We start from the raw sequence: 20,900 nt of genomic DNA, 5'->3' as shown, positions 1-20,900 counted from the left end.
GTGCCAATGTGCAATTTCCCGGGGCAGATCTGAGGTCGCCAGTGTTCTTTCCTGTAGTAAACAAAATTAAGGGGAAATGACTTGGACGCGTTTGATGTGTCACTCAGCGAATCGTTTTGTAACTGAGAGCCTAAATTAATTGAGCTGTATGCTGTGCAGATTTTGCGTGCAAGTAAATAAAGCTTTATTTATTAAGTTACATGTAGGGGCGTAACAGAAGGGTGGTAGCTGGGGAAGTCTGCCCCTTGGAAAAATATGTTCAGTTAAACTCGATACGAATTGACAAAATTCAATGGTAAATGAGACCTTTTGCCGCCTTTTCCGCCTTCAACCGGGACCAAGTGGTAGGCTTTTGCCCCTACTCCGCCCCAAGCCTGAGTAGACTGATTACGCGCCTGGTATTATCTTACGAACTATCGCTTTTTTCGTTTGTCCATAATTGGTCATATCAATCACGTATGATGGGAAAAATATACCATCAGAAAACAGGCGCATGCTAATGATTTTGAGGATGCGTGTCCTAAAAGAGTATTATGTGATGTAAAAATTACAAACCTCTGTGCAGGTCTATCTACAATATAAAATCAGTAATGCGAAGAAATATTTGGGCTACCCTTTGGGTGTTTAAAAGATCAATGTTGGTCTTACTTGTCTATTTGAAAATTTTGTCGTGTTTTTGACGAAATCGATTTTATTTCACTTTGGGAGTGCTGAGCCAGCGATAACTACTAAACTGCTTGTAAATTTGAATTTTCATTAATAATGAGCAACGATATTCAGCATTTTAAGTGATCCGCCTGACCTCAGAGGTGCAGTGATTATAGATTATTTTCTCTATTTTTTTTTATTCTGCACCGTTTAATCATTGATGGAATTGTGCTCCGCATTTTGCTTCGGATCCAACAATTTATGGGATATTATAAACTCTGAAACACACAATGTGCGATGTCGTTTTTGTGTGAAAATCTGATATCTTGAAATTGTATGTGATCTCTGGATGGACTGCCGTGAACAAAGAACACTATCGGATAGGATCGTTGTAAACATCTACCAAAAAGTAATTACCCCCCCTCCTCCTCCTTTATTACGAGACAAAACTCAAAATCTATGCATCAACTATAAAAACTGAAACAAACAATTGGTTAATTCTGCATATTTTGATACCTGTCTGGATAGCGTAACATTTGTAGCCATGGTGATGCATTTTCAAAAGTTGCACTAAGCAGCTACTCAGGTCAGTGTACCATTACATTCTCTACATGACTGGTCAAGGATGACCCGATGTGACCAGTGACGACCAGGCACTCTAGCAACAAAAGCAACATCAATGGTTTCCGGTGCAACTTTTGAATAGGTATCTTTTTCATTCAAAAGATCACCATGGCAACAAATTTTCCTTTTGCTATTTCACTTTTAAATTCTGATGCATGGATTTTGAGTTATTATCACATAATAAACATGATAAAGGGGTTAATTACGTTTTGGTAGATGTTTACATGAAACCCACGCGTGCAAACGACGCGTACTTGCACGACGCGATCCTATCACGGTCTTTCACTCTGTCATGTTCAGGAAAAGTTGCCGGAACGTTTCTATAAACATCTCAAATGTGTAAAACTATGCGAATTCCAAAAATCAGGTACCTCGTTTAGTTTGGTCCAATGGGGCTATCGGTGCTCCGATAGACACCGGTGACTCTATCTTTCATACCCTTAAAATTCGCATCGTATCGTTTTTTCTTCAAATAAAAAAAAACCTATAGCAGTATGCAAATGTTCATTACTAGGCTCCAAGATGCAATAGAAAAATATAGAAAATATAGACATACATATATATAAGACAAGGAGATATGCAGTTCAAGAAATACTTCCCAAGACAAGAAATACTTCCCAAGACACCTTCAACGAGGCATTATAATGGAGTGCTCATCTGTATAAGGGTGAAATAAGGCTCCGAAGGTGACTGCGCTGTTGCTCTACCAATGAATTACTTCTCTACGGGCATCGATGGCGCTATGAGACTAAACTAAACGTGATTTCTACCGCAGAGTTTACGGAACAACTCCGACATCTTTGTAAATTTTCGTAAAATTACAGCGTTTAATGTTAACAGCGATACCTGTCGACATGATTAATGTAGCTGTACCAATAGTGGATTCTAATATTTCAATATAGTCTATCGAGCATGGAGCTAGAAAATAGGTTAAACTAAATATGTTTACGTAGGTCTGTTTGACAACAATGGGATCCGTAAAGCCAATAAAAATACATTTGACGCTATATTAATGAAACCAGCACAAGATGTATTTTCTTTCAAATATTTTATTTAAACATCATATCAGAGCAGAACATACTGAAGAAATGTGTAAACCTTTGACCTACACCTTGGTTTCATCCATCACTACATTATTATCTTTCATATAATGCGGATATATACTCATATGTTTACATCAACGCTCACTTGCCGCAGACACATTCTCTTACTATAGTCGTACGAACACTAGTATATAAATGCGTGCCTTGTAAGAGAACACACAGTAAACGACATACTACTATATCTAATATTATGTTATTTCACCGTATTATTAAAAGCAAATTATTCAACGAAGTTTTTTTATAAAAAAAAAGTGTTATTTAAAGCTGGATTTTATACATCTGAAACAAATGCTTATTCGTCAGATTTATACATTTTTTACTTAAAGGTGTTACTTTGAAAGTTCTCTATTTGAAAATAGTCGAACATTTCAAAAGCGTCTCGCCTTTGTATAAATAAACCAACAAAGATTTACTTCAAATTATACAAAATGTATGATTCTCACAGTCACTATATATTTGTTTATACTAAAACAATATGTCAGCGTAGATTTGAGAGCGATTAATTGATGCTTGCTATAATAAAGGTTTGCAATATTAACGTTGTACGGAAAATTACGCATTACGCAAATATTATAACAAAAACCCAAATATCCATCCGCGGCGCGCATACATGTACTTGCATTGAAATATCTTACATACTTTACTCTACTAGTAAGAAAGCAATATGGAAATAGAAACAGCACGAATTGTGAAGAAACAATTAAGGGTCCTCGTTTTACTCGATAAGCACAGTAACTATAACATCTTTAAGAATTCAAAGCAATGATAGTAGATAGTAGATGAATACAGATATCCATCCATCGAGAGGGTTGCATTTCTTCCATACAATAAAGGAGATATATCCGATTCTCATCAGGAAAAGTATCAAAAACCAATTGTACTTTTCTTTCTTGAAGGAATGTTTCCGAAACCCTAAGAAAGAGTTGTTGGTTTTATAGTTGAAATGAAATTGCTTTCTAAAGTCACAGGTAGTATCTGCGGAACGTGCCAAACCTTTGCGATGTATGGCGGACACAAAAGGAGGGCGCTATTCAATCTGGGTAAAACCCGGTAATTTCAAAAGACTTTACCCACATCGTGCAGAGCTGTGCAGCACCATCCTATTGTGTCCGCCATCAAAGGTCCGATTTCTCGAAGCTTGGCTAGTGCTCAGGCTTCCTAAGCCATTAGTCTTATATCAGTACTTACAATTTCACATCTTTCATCACATAGATAGATGAACCAATAAAATGGATCTACATTTGGTAGTGCTGGCTTATGAAGCCTGACCATTAGCCTAGCTTCCCGAAATTTGACAAGGCTAATGGGATGATACAAGACACACTTTTTAGTGTAAGTTCTGTTCATATTATTCAAATTGAATTATTAAATGAACGAGGATAACTATTGTGTATCAAATCACTGCTGAAATTTACTTCGTTGATTTAAACTTTTCTAATTATGGAATCGGATATAATCCTCTTTTTTATTGTCCAATCACAAAGCGACCAGTGAACTGGACCATTGCTTTCAGTGCAAACAACTTTTACATGATCCCTTTCATTTGTCATAAATTACCCATCGCTAACAACGCGATTGAACTGTACATTTCTTGAATTCACAATAGATCAAACCAAATATAATCTATTAAAACCATGCAAATCTAGTCAACAAAAACCCAGTCAAGGCACTTGATTAGGCTGTTGTTATTACATATAAACCGGTTTAGCACTCATATCCTTACAGTTATACTCTAATAATAAGGATATTTTCCCACGAAGGCCTTAAATAGACAACTTAAATCGCATCAGCGGTATATCATTCTTGTATAATTTCTCTTAATTCTTTTTTTTTTCACCTGAAGCATAATTCCAAACAAAATTTAGGTTGTTCCCGTTGTAATTCATACACCCCCTTAAGGTCATGATGTCTTCCATAGGGGGTGTATGGATTTAAACCGGAATAGCCCATTACGCAACCATATTACTGTATCATAATAATGCGAGGCATCTATAGCTGATTTTCTCAAACACTTTAATGGTTACCTCATTTTTGCATAGAAAGTTTAACTTAACCGATTCTATTATTTTCCTTAATTCTTGCTTTCTTTTTTCTTTCTTTCTTTCTTTCTTTCTTTCTTTCTTTCTTTCTTTTTCTTTCAAGTTATAATCTTTTTGGGATTAAGAACTGTGCATAATCTAAAAATTGAATGACCAGGCACCACTATATTGACAATAAGTTCATACACTGTAACAACTTTTTTTCTTACTTCCTTAAAGATTTAAAGCACAAAATCAGCATTAATATGAGTTTTTTTTATATCTAGAGTAATAGTTCTACTGACTATCTTCGCAAAAATTACCCATTGAAGACCTAATACTCGATCGGGGTTTGCTCTAATTTCCTGATTTTAATTCTATTGATAAGGCCAAATACTGTGTGGTATATCATGACAATTAGTCATCTTTACTATAAATTCTTGTCAAAACAATACATTAATTTCTCTTAACTTTGATGTGTACTTACGATAACTGAGGGTTAATTAGCAAACATGCACTCGCTCGACATTAATGTCAACGGCCATGAATATTTCTTTTGTTTGGATTGAAAGATAGTCATATCAAAGTGATCTCAAAGACAACAGGAACGGTCGTGAATCCGCACTCCATCTGAGTCCCTATAAATAATGTTACAAAGCATGGAATCTACAACATCTTGAAAATGTGACGGGAGATGTTAATCCTATTGATTGTATACTTTGGGTAATTGTGGGGCAATTTAAGTTTCCTGGACCGGCAAGAAGAACGAAGGCCGAAAAATAACTAGTCATTTCAATTCAATGTCGTAAATTGTATTTTAGCATAACGTTTTCTACCAGAATCAAGCAATTGTATATGATTCAGGAGTGAGCTATGAACGTGTATTACTATATTTGTTTTAATAATTTCTGAAAGAATGATCTGGATCGGGGTTAAATTTACTCTCGATTGGCACAACAAGCATCATCAATCCTTTGACGGATGTCAAAACCTCTTACCGTTCGTTTGACAAAAAATGACATTTCTAAAGAAATGTTCATTCAGGCAAACGCAGTCACGTGCCATTTTTTCTGGCAACAAAATTATTTTTTTCCAATACGAACGTATACAATTACTGCTTTGTGTTTCTTCAACAAATGTCAAGAATAAAGATTTGGAATACCGCACCATTGTTTATCACGTAAGCACCCTCAAGGGTCCCTGTATCGAGCATGAGAGAAAAAAACATGAAAGAACTTAACTATAATGTACATTTGTTGGAGGGAAACACCATGTTTCAAAACTGGTTTTTTTACACAAACAAACGTGCGTATTTTTACATCACGTAGAAAGATGAAATATATATCAGGCCTTTTCCTGACGCATCATGCATGTACAAATACAGGTAAGTCCAGTACTTATTTGGATTAATTCATAGTACTTATTAGTTACCAGTTTTCCTAATATGAAACGCAGTACATGCACAGTCTTGTAAGTAAACATGTTGTGTAATATTATTGGATGATCTTCATCGCACCAAATGTTAAAAGAGTAACATATCAAAGTGAGACCCTTGAGATAATGGAGAGTGTATATCCCTCCCCATTCATGATATCAGTACGTAGCCAGAATTTTAGTGTGCGGGGGCAAAGCCAAATATTCGTCACCATTTATCAATTTTTTGCAACATTTTAGTCATTTCAAGGACACTTTACTCTTTGCCGTCCCCCATTTTATCCCTGAAAATTTTCTGTGGGGCAGCCCCCTCCCCTTGGCTCCCCCTGGCTACGCCCCTGTATCAGCGTCTCTTATAGAAACCTGGAGCGACAGATTGTTCAAAGCAAATCTTGTAAACATTGTTTATTGGATTATACAATAAAGAAACCCATGTTTCAAATTGTCATGTATTGTTTGAACTCATTCAAGCTACCTAAAGGCCTTAATACATTCCAAACAGTATATCACAGCAAACACAAAAATGTTATTAAAAAAATGTTTATTCAAAACGTTTTAATAACATTTAGATGTCGGGTTATATAAAGATCATGAATACTTGTTTATAACGTTATTGTAAAATATTTTGGGCAAACATTTTTGCAACAAAATATTTTGTCAACAGTTAAATAACATTCTGTTAGAATGTTTTGCATCACGTTTTCAAAAATGACTAGTTTTTACTAAAAACGTTTTTCTAACCCTTTATAACCTGACATTTAAACCTTTACTACAAAACGTTGTGTGTTTGCTGTGATTATAACATCCAACAGAAAGAGTTGAATTGTGTGTTGAACTCAAATGTATTCTGTGCAAATGTCAAAATTCTTCAACGTACCGCAAATTGGTCACTTTGTTTGAGGGATAATATTGCTTTTTCATATTATGACAATTAACCTGATCAATTAATAGCGCACCGTGTATTGTTTCCTGAAACCACGTAGGTATTACCAGTGGTCGAATTCTTACGTGACGAATTTTACAGTACTTTCAAGATACTATGGCGCAATGCGCAGTGTTTTCGGAGAAATGAAACAAAATACTTATGATGATGCTTCCGCGCATTATTTAAGTAAAAGCTGGCAAACATTCTTGTTATGTTAACTTAAGGTTCAAGACCAAGACCATTTAATTATACAAACGTTTTAACTTTGAGCTTTTAGTGGGTCGTGGTGTCACATCTACTTGGTAGATAGCCTACTAGATGACAGATTCGATTTTAGCATCCCAAAATTAACTAAAATGGAGCGGTTGCCAACTTTTACTCAAAACTACCGAACGTTTGTTGAAGTTTTGGAAATAGAAGCAGTTTATTATAATGTAAAAACGTTAATTTGAACGAGGATGACACATTTGTACGTCTAACGCGTCTATAAATCTGAAAGCATAGTGCGTGTTCCCCTGTGACCCGAGAGATGACCCCCCCCCCCCCTCCTTTTTCCTTTTAGGATAAAATGCTTCGAATTTCACCTGTAAGTTTCAGATGAAACCATGAATTTTGTACCCGGGTTGTAACATCAAGTTAAGAGTACTGTATTGCATTAACTATATAATAAACATAATCATAAATTTCTCCTTAATAGTGATGTTAACACAATGTGCAGTCTGTTTCGCTAGAATATACTATACACACTAAAATCTGCTCTGCTTATGAAGTCCCTAACATCAATACAAAAGAACATCATTATAGTATCAAAAATCTGACGCAATTGAAGAAATTTTTAACATCATGCTATAGGAAAAAATAAAGAAACAGGATATATATTCACTCTTGCCACCCGTCTTACTCAGTAGACAGATTATGCATCTTTAATTACACTTGCGGAATCTTTCTTTCTCATTGAACATAAAAATTATTATGTCGCACATGTTAAAATAAAAACAATCTGGATCAAAAATGACATAAGCGTTTGATCTCGACCTGTCGTAAAAATGTCATTGCGAGATGAGGCTTTCGCAGTGAATATAGAAGAAATTTATTTACATTTTCATCATGTTTATATTGTAAAGTTCGATAGATACCTAGCGCATGTTTTAACTTAAAACTGTATTTATTGAGAGATATCATGAGTACTAAATACAACATAATCAATCGTTACACTCAGTTCTTATTATCGGAAGGAATAATCAAACTTTAATCAATAGCAAACCTCTGAATTATTGATTAACCAGAAAAAATTCGCGTTTTACCCGCAGTACCCGTCTGCATTAATGTACTTGCGTCATGCAATCCGTTTACAATTTTACTCATATTGTACAAAATACATTATTTGAAAAAAGTAGATAATATTTAAATATATAATATATACACATAGTAGCAGCAATACAAAATGAGTAAAATTGTGCCATCTGGGTTTGTTTTTACGCATTTTTTTCTTTACATAGTCTTAGAAGAAGAAAAGGGTAATTTTCACTGCTTCTAAATACGATAGAAATTTTGTTTATCATCATCATAAAAAAGGAAAATGACAACGGTTTGCCTGCTACAATAAACTAGACGCAAATAGGAGAAAGCACCCAAGTACAAAAGTTTGAAGACAAAATAAGATCGATCCTTTAATGTGCTAGTGCTGATATAGAGAAATAACTCACCTTTTATACAAGCCAACTTACTCGCATGGATTAGGACTAAATTGTCCAATTACTTTCATTTAATTATCAAGTCATCCCAAGAAAAATTCTACTGATGATATTATTTTATAATAATTGCAGACCTAAATACAGTGTGGTATAAAAATATTTTGTCTATAATTTCGACAATTTTATCATATATACAAACATTTTACAAAGATGTGTTAAAGATAGGAGTATTTTTATTGAACGCATACCTAAAATAAACGCCACATGATTTCAAGACGTTGGTGAAACTTATATTTGATTGATTTTTTATCGAATTTAACATACTTTAAAAATATCGTTTAATACGAAGCGAATGATAATCAAGTATACTTATTTATTTGCCAAACACGCAAAGAGAAAGAATATTTGCCCTCGTTACTACGTTATTGCAATTTGATAGCACATTCACATAAATCAGGACTATTATCCCGTCAATTCTAGATACTACTGTCAAAATCGTGTCTTAGCAAAGGTATCTATCTTGCAATTATATAGATATGCTTTCAACAATATAAAACATACGAAATAGAATATATGTGTCTTGCTAGACAAAACGACATACGACACACCCTAGTATATGAAGCTGGTTTTAGACGCTTTTTCCCGGTAAGACAAGACATAAAAACACGTCTCTGCACAAAACTTGTCCAGATGTCTCCATGCAAGACACAGCTAAAATGTAATGACGTGCCAATTGAAGCCGAGACACGTGTCTTATGGTTAGATCTGAGACGACAATACGTCTCTGGGTTAGACATGACTTGCTGGAGAGCATGGGCACCTTGCGTTTTCAGGCAAGGACACTTTTGGGTCTATGCCTATGCGTATTATACTGCTTATAAAGCTTAGCAAGACATCTTTGGGACAGTGCAAGTAAACCAAGTGATGCTAAACGTGAAGTATATATGACGCGGAGTACCGTGTAAGCCATAATTGGAATATGCGCAGATTTAGACGCATTGATATGCAAATCATTTTAATTGCCGGTTAGTGGGTTTTAAAAGTATACTTTAAAAAAAAAGCGCGGGAAACTAAAGTGATTTAATTGGTCATATATGTTGATGAACATCGCAAATTTGGTAAATTTTGGTATTTTGAGCAACAAGAGACAAGCTACACAATCCTCCTGCCCAGCGGTCGGTACAATATTGAAGATAATGTTTTAGTTTCCTTTCCTTCTCTCCCAAATGTTACTGTATCCCATCAAAATACTTGTTTTCACCAATATCGTAATCTTCGTGCCGTATACATAAACTCTTCAAATCTATTTGGATCAATCTTTTTTTTTTTTTTTGGCAAACAAATTGCCCACTTGTTACTTAATGTGGATAATTTATACTAATTTTCTAAGTTTGATTTCATATCAAATAAACAACAACACGGTCTTCCATTGCAATCAGAGTGGGCTATTCCAACCTATTCTTGGCAAAATTTCTAGATGTTTGACGCATGTTTGATCTTTCTGAAGGCAAAAAAAAGGTTTTGGGATCCAGGTTTATTGTCTTATTCTTTAGTTGGATTTTGAGATATTTTGCCTGTGGTTGACAGGGTTGTGTAAATTAAAAAAATAGTTCAATGAAATTCGAGACTTTTTTGGGGAGTCAATTGAAAAATATTCAACTATTTATTTGGGGTATTAATCGACCCCCGCTATACTCCTCCATTCGGACTTGTAATGCACAAAAAACAGAGCTGGAAACAGGACTGGAATTTAATTTGACCCATCTTAGGAAGGTGCACAATTATTCTGGAATAGCCCAATTTACGCATTTGTCACCAAACAGCTTTATATAAACGTGCAGTTTACTGAATAATTTAATAAGAATTAAGTTACTATTATTGTAGATAGAAACCACGTTGCGTAAACACCACCACACTACTACAGGGGATATTTCAAAAAGACATGAAATCATCTTAAAAATACGAGTATGTTATCAAATTCGCCGTAAAAGAAGTGTAACCATTGTAACCGGATTAATTACCATAGCGATGATAGCGATGTGTCTACACAAACATCGTGGCTCGTATTTGAATTTATAATTGCCCAACACTACACGTTACGTCATCAGAACACCTGCTTCACTGCATTGCCCACTTACACCGGTGAATAAATTTGAATGTTAAATGGACATAACCATCTGTGGTACATGTGATGAGTACAGCCTGCGTCCCGTGTTGGGCGGGGAATTCAAACGCGTATTGCAAATCACAAGGTTTGTATAGACACATTGTTATGCTAATAAATCTTGCTATATCACTACTTCTACGGTAAATTGGCTAGAACACTTTGATCGTTCTGTGTTATTAAGGTTATACGAGGTATTGTTGGTCGAAGCAGCCAAAAAAAATCGATTTTCATTATCTGAATCAATATATTATTGAAAAACAACACGGGAGATTGGTGTATTGCAAATGTTCATTCTACAAATGATATACTTTGAAAACTTGCTGAATTTATTGTTGTTAATGAGTTATGTACGTTTTACAAAAGTGTTGTTGTTTTAGCCCTCTTTACAACATAACTCAAGAACCACAGGACTTACAAAAGTATATCTGTGATATAATGATATTTGAATTCTTCTACACGCTCGCTATGAATTGAGCAATGCAATCTTTGCTAAAGCTCACTACCATTCGCAAGATGCAGTGAACTACTTTTTATTCTGCTGCTTCGATCAACAATACATCGTATACCCTTAAACACATACCATTCCCACCCTCTCGAAAGAGGGTTATTCATTAAAACATATACTGCACCTAACTTGCTTTGACCAAATAGATACTTTGCTTTGACAAAATAAGGCATGGTACAATTAATATATACCTTTAAAATGTATAACATGTTAGGCATGGTAGGTAAGTGTGGGATTAACATGCTAGAATAGTCTTAAATAACCGTACGAAATATTGACCGCTTAGTTTAAGACGAATAGAAGTTTTATTTTCTTATTTTATTTAGCTTATTTAATATACCATTAGAAACTGTAATAAAATTTCAGGATTTAATATCACCTTAAGCAAAGAGTACCTTAGTTAATTATTGTTTATTGCAAACCTGCAATTGTCGTTAAATTCTAAATAGAGTAAAGTGGTTTCCACTCGATAGTGTCAACGCATTATAATTAAAATGCGAGTTACATTGTGTGATTATAAATTTACCACACACAAAAAAACGGTTTCATTATCTTTCATGAAGTCAAAAATATTTTTGTTGGGTTTGGATTAGCTTACACCAAATAATTACATGAAGGATCGATCCAAGTTTTGACATTCGCCTATATCAGTCTTAGAAAAACGCCAAATATGGAAAGTAAGATCTCTAAGACCTTTGATGTGCAGCAGTGTGTGGTGATCTAATGGGAAACTGTACACTATCAGAATTGCAACGGTAAGAAGTTACCTCCCATAGTAAAGGATAGGGCGCATATATTGGATACATGTATGGCTGACCTTGTGCACTTACTGGTCCAGCCAAACTGACACAAAGAGAGATAATGAGATTAACCCAGTGCAACTACTGGCTTAGGACGGTATAACTATGCAATATTCATGTTCCATATGTGGCACTTTGCTGGACTGCACATTGAAGTAGACGTTTATGACATTGTGAGAGTCATACCGTCGGTGATACCCAAAAACGGTCTGTTGCTGGGAGCGGGAAGGCAATGTGCGGCTAGTAGTTTCCGGTTATCCTGGCGTAAAGCTATCTCTAGAGGGCGACATCCCAAACACTCGTCACTGCCACCAATGGCCAGCAGAATTTATCCGGGGAATTTATATCACACACAACAATAATAATGGCCATCTACTTATTGGGTGCTAATTATCTCAGTACTCCTCGCACACAAGAAAAAGATATTCAACTACCTCTTTATTCCGTTTATTTTTTACTTTGATGTCATTAAATATTTCATGAAAGTTATCCTAAATTAATTTGTGGAAAAAATGGTTGCAGGCGATTTATCTCATTGAATTAATGGACGAATCGGTTTATCATTGATGACTTGATGATGCATTACATTACCAAACATATTTTGTTCTAAAGTATGACACTACCGATTAATGCAGACTATTTTCATTATACTACCATTCATTTAATGTTTCATGGTTATAGCTTTCTCTGGAAATTGATTGTTTATGTTCGGTTTACCTTAAAATATATAAATAAACTGGAACCTTGGCTTATAAAAATAATCAAAATTTCAGCCTTATTTGATGGCGAACATAAGTGCGAAACAAGCTCAGTCATTTTGTATTCAATGCGCGTAATCAGCCTCGGCGTTCCGAATGGCCTACATCCCGGTCACTGTAAACAGATATTTTCATTCTTCCGTCGCGATTTCACCTTAAAACATTTTCGCCACTGATTTATACACTTTCTGCAACAAAGTTTATTATTATGACCTAATTAGATAATAATGCATGACTACTTGTTCGTTCTCCTAGCTACATTCTCGTGTACACAAAGGCATTTTCTGAATCTATATTTATACGAAATAAACTCAACTGAACATGAAAAATTTTAAGGCCACTGACACGAACTTTGATCAAATTCATCAAGCTCGCAATATGTTTTTGCATTAATAGAATATCAAAAAAAGAATATCCATCAAAAGTGTGGATATTTTGACCCAAATCTACAGACTTCTTTATAACACAAGTAGTAATTCATAAATGCTGTACAAATTATGTTCATTTTATACATGAATTTAGACAAAGATTTGAATACACACAAAATATTTCCTTTCGGATATCTTTTATTGTATGAATGGCCAAAATTTCAAGATGTACGAAAGAAAATATTTTCAATAAGTCATGGCAGGTCTTAGTGAAGAATACTTATACAGTGTAGAAGTGCTTTGGTGTTTTAGGAAAGTGATAAAGCATGTGCACATCTGATATTTTGTAAACCATTAACTACGATGGTATAAGGAGGAAGAGTCCAGGATTTCAGCATGTCTTACTCTCGTCTTTCTGTTTCTGCTAGCTTATTGTTAAGCATAGCAATACCACCTATCCCGCCACCAAATGCGCCATTGCTTGTATGATGACTATGTCCGTGTCCTCCTGGTCCCGGAGCACCCCGAGATTTATTCGATGTTTCATATAGCTGTTTTTGCATGACAGCTAATGACACTTTGTTTGCTGCAAGGAAGTCTTTCATACTAATCATCTCTCCCGACATTCGTCTTCCATCCGTTTCACTATCGTAATTGCTATCTACGTCCGTAACGTCTACAGTAGCAGGCTGAGCGCCATTATTGTTGCGCTTACCACCTGAAGTTGCAGTCCGTAACTGTCCAGGTGTGATAGCATTACGCCGTGGTCGAGGTTTTCGCCTATGGCAGCATCTGCAATCTAGCTTTTTGAGGAAAAAGTTGAGAAATTGCTTGATAACGATTGACACTACGTTGTATAGGGAATATATACAACACACCCCGGAAACCAGGAAGATGAAATTAGCAAACCGATACAGGAATATGTTTGTATCATAATCGGCGTCTTGGCTGGATACATAATCTCCAAAACCTATTGTACTGAATGCCACAAAGCAGAAGTATACGGCATCAAAATAATCCCAATCCATTTCTACATTCATATATACTGCTGAAGCGCAGCAAGTGATAATTGTAACTGCTATTATCAAATAAAGTAAAACCCAGTATACGGAAGGCTTCCAATTATCTAAATTATCATCTGACTGTTGTGATGGCCGCCTTCCATCTACAGCAGCTGTTGCTGGAATTCCGTTCTGAATCTTCTGTTTCCTTATTTTCCGCTCGTGACATTGTTTCATCACATAGGCTAAAAATGTGATAAGTCTTTCCAGAAAAAGATTGAAGAAAAGAATACATGCCGCACATCCGGGTAATCCATAACATATTAAAAGTGCTCGTCCTAGTTGTGTTGAAGGAGATGTCATTCCAAAACCTGAAACAGGAAAAAAAAAAGAAAAAAACACTATTATTTAACTTGTTTATCAATTTGAATAAAAACCTGAAATTGAATGTGAACATTTTGCTTCATTATTTTTAATAGGGCAAAATATTCTAGTTAAGGTATGTTTGTATGCATTAAAAATACCAATTATAGTTTGTGGTGAATTAAATCTTGGCGTGTGCTACCTAAACGTAATATTGTATGTTCAATGATAATGGCCTTTACAATAGACGTGCATGACAGTGCGTAGGCGTTTGTTTCTACGTCGAGTCACAACCAGCACAAACTGACTCTCATGCAAATTTGACGAGTAATGGCGGAAACCATATAGTTCGCTGGCGTACCTGATTTATTCCATCGTAATTTGTAGTTTTTTGTTCATTTGTGATATTTTGTTTTAAACAAAAGTTCAGATTTAGATTTTGCTTTGTTTCTATTATAATAACAGTGATGGCAACTGATATTCAAGTTGATTTAAGTAGTCATTAACATCATCATTACGACGAAACATGTCAAACCCATTATGTCATTAATGTATTGCGATATATATATAGGGGTGTATGTGTTTATACATTCGTATAGATATAGATATATTCCTTCCGTATTTTTCACTTTAACGAATGGCACCAAGTTGTATTGGACAGTCACAGTGGACACACCAAATATCTTTGCCTTCTAAATTGAACACCAGATACGGTAGTGTACACGGCTAAAATTGTCTTTGTCAATTTCATGGCAACCTTTTCCGCAATTATATCGTGTATAATGTTATTTTAGGAAGAGGAGAACGACATTGTTTTCAGTTGCTTTCATATGTGGGCGCCAAAACAACCTCTGTGTTTCAGAAGAGGATACAATTTGCCTCGACGCGTATAGTGAAATGGCATGTAGTGGCAGATATCAAAATAATCACATGGTATACTCAAGCCCCATGTCAGCAAAATGGTAGCTTTAATTATACCGATGTTATATAATCAATTTTATTAATAAGTCAAAGAAAAAATATTACTCTGCTTTCGTCATTCCCGTCCAATTTTGAATTTAGATATTGTGAATGTCTTTACACGCAACCCTTCTAGAGCAGCTAAGTAACGGCACAACTATATAGCCGCTGGTGGCAATAATATAGTCCCTAGAAATTTACAAGCCAGGGAAATTTGATTATTTCGTTCTTGTCATTTAAGAAAAATAAACATTAAAGAACCAAAGCTAACGAATTTTGAGCAACATCGTTTGAACTTTATTAATAATTTCTTAATTTAATTTGTCATCTTGAATTAACTCCGGCATCAAAGACGACCTTTAACTTTCACCATTTGAATCTTGGTTATGTATCAAGTAATTTTGACATTTGATTGTTATCAGTAATATTCATACACAAAAAAGGCAGGAGCATATAAAGTTTTCCATGGAAAATAGGGAGAGAGAGAGAGAGAGAGAAAGAAATGAGGAGAGAAAGATAAGGAGAAGAAGGAGAAACAGAGGAAACAGGTTGGAGTCAAAAGAAAAGAATGTTTCTCTTTTTTACTTCTTTGCCTAAAGCAATTTCTAGGTTTTGTGGTTTTGTAAAAATGGAAAGTCTAAAGAAAATCAACGAAACCACGTTATAGGACTTTATACATAGGTTTTCTGTAATACTACTTTGGGTTTCGTGGAAAAAATGGTATTTTTTCCTTATTTCGGTTTATCGTTCAATAAATTGCAGATATTTACTAGGTTACATATGATTTAAAAACGAATAAGATCCCTCAAACCAACAGCAATGTAATATTACTTGAATGCACTCACTACAGAAACATGGTAGCGTTTATATTAAAGAGCGGGACGTAGCCAAGAGAGGGCTGCTCCCCCACACACACACACATCTTGTCTGCCCCATCACCATGATATTTAGATTTGTAAGACTTTTTTTGGTAAATTTTTGCCCAACCTTACCCACCCCATAATACCACCACTCAACCGCCTTGGCCAATCTTGCCAAATCCTAGCTACTCCACTGATTTTAAGACAGTTAAAATTACCGCCAATCTTCAATTATCATGTTCAACGAGCATTTGAACTATGCGAGAACTTAAAATGAAGTTAATATAATCAGGACTACGATAAAAAATATTTCAATGTATTCGTCGCCATGAATGATTCACGTATGTAATCGACAAATTTCAAGAAAAAAGAGAAAATAATGGCTTATAAGCAAAGATTATACCGTTTTAATATTCAAAATCTAGACGGGAATGCGGAATGTGAATTAAATTACATATTGAATTATGTAAAGATGACTTTTTATTTTATCTTCTGTATAATGCAGAAATCAAGAAGTCAGAATCTTATCACATCTCGCATTATGGAATCAGGAATCTATTACAGTGTTAAAGAGTTGCGTGTGATTACACACCGATTTCAATCAATCATTGCCTACGGCGATCGGGTTTCTTGATGATGGCATAGCCCATGTTCTATGTACTAATTCATGTTATCATGACATTTGTATTACCCATAATGCTGTCTGATGCATATCTATCTTGAGAAGAAGGAAGCCGCTTATATTGTGTGTGATACAATCAATGGACGAGTCAGACTGATTTATCATAGGTTCGTGAGTCCTGTTATAATGATATAACAGCCCAATTTATGTAGTGATTTTGATGGCTTCAAAATTAATATAACAAGATCTGGAGTTTTGAGTTGATTGTTATTTTCATATTACAGTCATTTTTAATAAATGTTACTTTCTAGTTACTATACCTTAAAGCACATAGAGTATAACTTAATTGTTGTTTTCTGCAAGGTGACATTGCCATCGGGGTGTAAAACTTAATCAAATCAATGACAACATAAAGCACGTACCTCAAGAAATAATGGGCACTTAATATTTGTGTACCAATATTTTGCTTAAGAGAGTGTTTGCAATACTGATAAACAAAATCTCCTTGCTTGAAAATATTCATAGGAACACCTTTAGGTTCGTATGCACAAAACAAGTTAAACCACGTCTAACTTTAAACCTGGTTTGACTATGGAGATTAGTCCTACGTAGAAGGAACTTTATGGTATTTACATACCTTGTTCTATATTATTGTAGTTCCTGTTAAGGGTAAATACATGTAGCTTAATATTAGATGACCGCAGTTTAACTTTTGGACTTTGCTAGGAGTAAAGGAGGAAAAGAAAAGATTAAAGGGATCCTTGCCGAAGTCTAACCTCTATAGTTAGACCAGGTCTGACGTTCGACCTGGTCTAACTTGTTTTGTGCATATGGACCTTACAGTGCATCGGGAAATACATGCAAACTTTCTATGATGATGTAACTAGGATTTTAAAATTTACACCGTAACATAAACAAATATATATATATATATATATATATATATACGGTACGAGCCGCACAACTCTTCATACAGAGAAAAGATACATCAGTAGCCCCGAGAGAATTCTGTCCAATGGTTGGAAAGACTTCAGGGTGGCTGAAGGAGAATGCACCCACAATACTTGTGAGCCTTGGTTAACCTGTCATAATGTTTGGAATACTATATCAAGTAGTGCAGTCAAACACTTAGAGGAGTAATTGACTTATATTCCAGAAATCCGCCCTGTCAAGAAACATCGGAAACTGATCACCGCTGAATAATTATCATGCATTGTTGTACATGTATGTCATTGGCCCTGCCCACGAAATAGGGTGTTCATATACTATATATCTGTGTTAGTATAGTAATGATTAAAGTTTGAAACCTTTTGATCCAACCACAAGAAATTATTCCTACCTCGGAATTTTCAGATGGTACTCCATCTTTCATCGGGTCATTACCGAGAGTGAGAAAGTGATATTAGATAAACCTTGTTGAGTGAGTTTAAGGATGGGGACAGGTTGAAATTTCCAGGAATCTACGACACTGATCAAGTCCAAAGTAAAAAAAGGTCATGTGACCTGATCACAGTATCACACTCGATGATGAAAGATTTACACCGTAACATAAATAAATATATATGGTACGAGCCGCACAACTCTCTATACAGAGAAAAGATACATCAGTAGCCCCGAGAGAATTCTGTCCAATGGTTGGAAAGACTTCAGGGTGGCTGAAGGAGAATGCACCCACAATACTTGTGAGCCTTGGTTAACCTGTCATAATGTTTGGAATACTATATCAAGTAGTGCAGTCAAACACTTGGAGTAATTGACTTATATTCCAGAAATCCGCCCTGTCAAGAAACATCGAAACTGATCACCGCTGAATAATCATCATGAATTGTTGTATGTCATTGGCCCTGCCCACGAGTATAGTGTGTTCATTGAAATTCATCTGTGTTGGTATAATAATGATTGTTTGAAAACCTTTGATCATCAACCACAAGAAATTATTCCTACCTCGGAATTTCAGATGGTACTTGATCTTTCATCGAGTCATTATCGAGAGTGAGAAAGTGATATTAGATAAACCTTGTTGAGTGAGTTTAAGGACGGGGACAGGTTGAAATTTCCAGGAATCTACGAGACTATGTTCAAGTCCCAAGTAAAAAAGGTCATGTGACCTGATGATACTAGTCGCAGTCTTACACTGGATGATGAAAGATAGGAATCAAGTAGAAATAAAGCTTCAATCATGAAAGATGTGTAGTAATAAAAGAACAATGTCAACCTCCGGTGTCAACCAATGCTTAAAAGCGTTGATTTTGCCGCTCTAACAACATGTTTCTGAAAACAGCATGTTGTGCTATAGTAGTAAAGGAGGAATAGAAAAAATTAAAGGGATCCCTGCCGAAGTCTAACCTCTATAGTTAGACCAGGTCTGACGTTCGACCTGGTCTAACTTGTTTTGTGCATATGGACCTTACAGTGCATCGGGGAAAACATTTTTCATGATGATGTAACTAAGATTTTGAAATTTACACCGTAACATAAATAAATATATATACGGTACGAGCCGCACAACTCTTCATACAGAGAAAAGATACATCAGTAGCCCCGAGAGAATTCTGTCCAATGGTTGGAAAGACTTCAGGGTGGCTGAAGGAGAATGCACCCACAATACTTGTGAGCCTTGGTTAACCTGGCATAATGTTTGGAATACTATATTAAGTAGTGCAGCAAACACTTGGAGTAGCAATTGACTTATATTCCAGAAATCCGCCCTGTCAAGAAACATCGAAACTGATCTCCGCTGAATAATCATCATGAATTGTTGTATGTCATTGGCCCTGCCCACGAATAGTGTGTTCATGAAAATTCATCTGAGTTGGTGTAATAATGATTGAATTTTGAAAACGTTTATTAAATTCCACAAGAAATTATTCCTACCTCGGAATTTTCAGATGGTACACCATCTTTCATCAGGTCATTATCGAGAGTGAGAAAGTGATATTAGATAAACCTTATTGAGTGAGTTTAAGGACGGGGACAGGTTGAAATTTCCAGGAATTTACGAGACTGTGATCAAGTCCAAAGTGAAAAAGGTCATATGACCTGATGGCGCTGGTGATGATGAAAGATAGGAATCAAGTGGGTATAAGCTTCAATCATGAAAGATGTGTAGTAAAAAATGAACAATGTCAACCAATGCTTAAAAGCGTTGATTTTGCCGCTCTAGCAACATGTTTCTGAAAACGAAATCAGTTTTTTGTTATGTTATTGTAGATGGTTCTAGGTAATACATTGGAATTCCTCAATTCCAAGGACAATATCATATAGTAACATAAGCCGATGTAAATTTCACTTTGCGCACATAAATAGTCTTACAATTAGGGTTTTATTTTCCCCAAGGCCGTCCAATAATACACCCTACATAGTAGGACTAGAACTGGTCAGTTAGACTCTCACTTAGAAGAGAGATAATCCAATCTATATGACTATACAATTAAATTGCGTTAATGATCCACTAGCATCAAACACACCAACCTGTATGCCAATATAGTGAATGAGATTGACGAAGAAGGATGGCCAAATGACTTTGACAAAATAGCTGTGATAATAACGTGTTCCATAGCAAGACAGCCAAGGAATCTGGTCAATTACAATGTTCAGATCAGTCTATCTATGTAAACATTTCAAAGCAAGGGTGTATTCTATTCTGTGCTGTGTTTGCTTTCTCTGATATTTAGTAATAGAAGTTAATTTTATCAGCTCATGACATTTTGGTTTAACGTTATAGAGTAAATAGACTTTTTTATTTTCGTCTGGAGCACTGTCATATAGTGAAGAGTACATGTCGTAACTGCCCATGTTATCTAAATACAGATGAAACAACAAGTAAGATTGAATTGTATTTGAATACAATGGGTGGATCGCGTCGGATTCAATCAACGTTATAATATTTTTTATTAAATGAGTTGAATTAAATTCGCCGAGTACTTGATGAGACATTTGAATTGACAAATATGTAATGCGTGCATGGTGGAGGCGTATTAACATTAAGGATCTAAAGTTCATTCACTTAAAGATGAAAACATGACTGTCACGATTTCATAAATGTTATTA

At 35.3% G+C, this 20,900-nt stretch overlaps 1 protein-coding gene across 1 annotated transcript in view; it reads right to left on the bottom strand.

The window, feature by feature from the left end:
- Positions 1-10,041: 10,041 nt before the first annotated feature.
- The window catches only part of LOC140153170 (potassium channel subfamily K member 13-like), a 77,109-nt gene continuing 66,250 nt past the window's right edge, over positions 10,042-20,900 (bottom strand). Inside the window, exon 2 of the mRNA XM_072175837.1 lies at positions 10,042-14,416. Coding sequence (XP_072031938.1) covers positions 13,446-14,416 — 971 coding nt within the window. The 3' untranslated portion in view covers positions 10,042-13,445. The remainder of the gene's footprint in view (positions 14,417-20,900) is intronic.

This window comes from Amphiura filiformis, chromosome 5 (assembly GCF_039555335.1).
Source record: "Amphiura filiformis chromosome 5, Afil_fr2py, whole genome shotgun sequence".
Classification (NCBI taxonomy): domain Eukaryota; kingdom Metazoa; phylum Echinodermata; class Ophiuroidea; order Amphilepidida; family Amphiuridae; genus Amphiura; species Amphiura filiformis.
The sequence above is the reverse complement of the archived record's forward strand: the minus strand, read 5'-3'. Positions and strand labels throughout refer to the sequence as shown.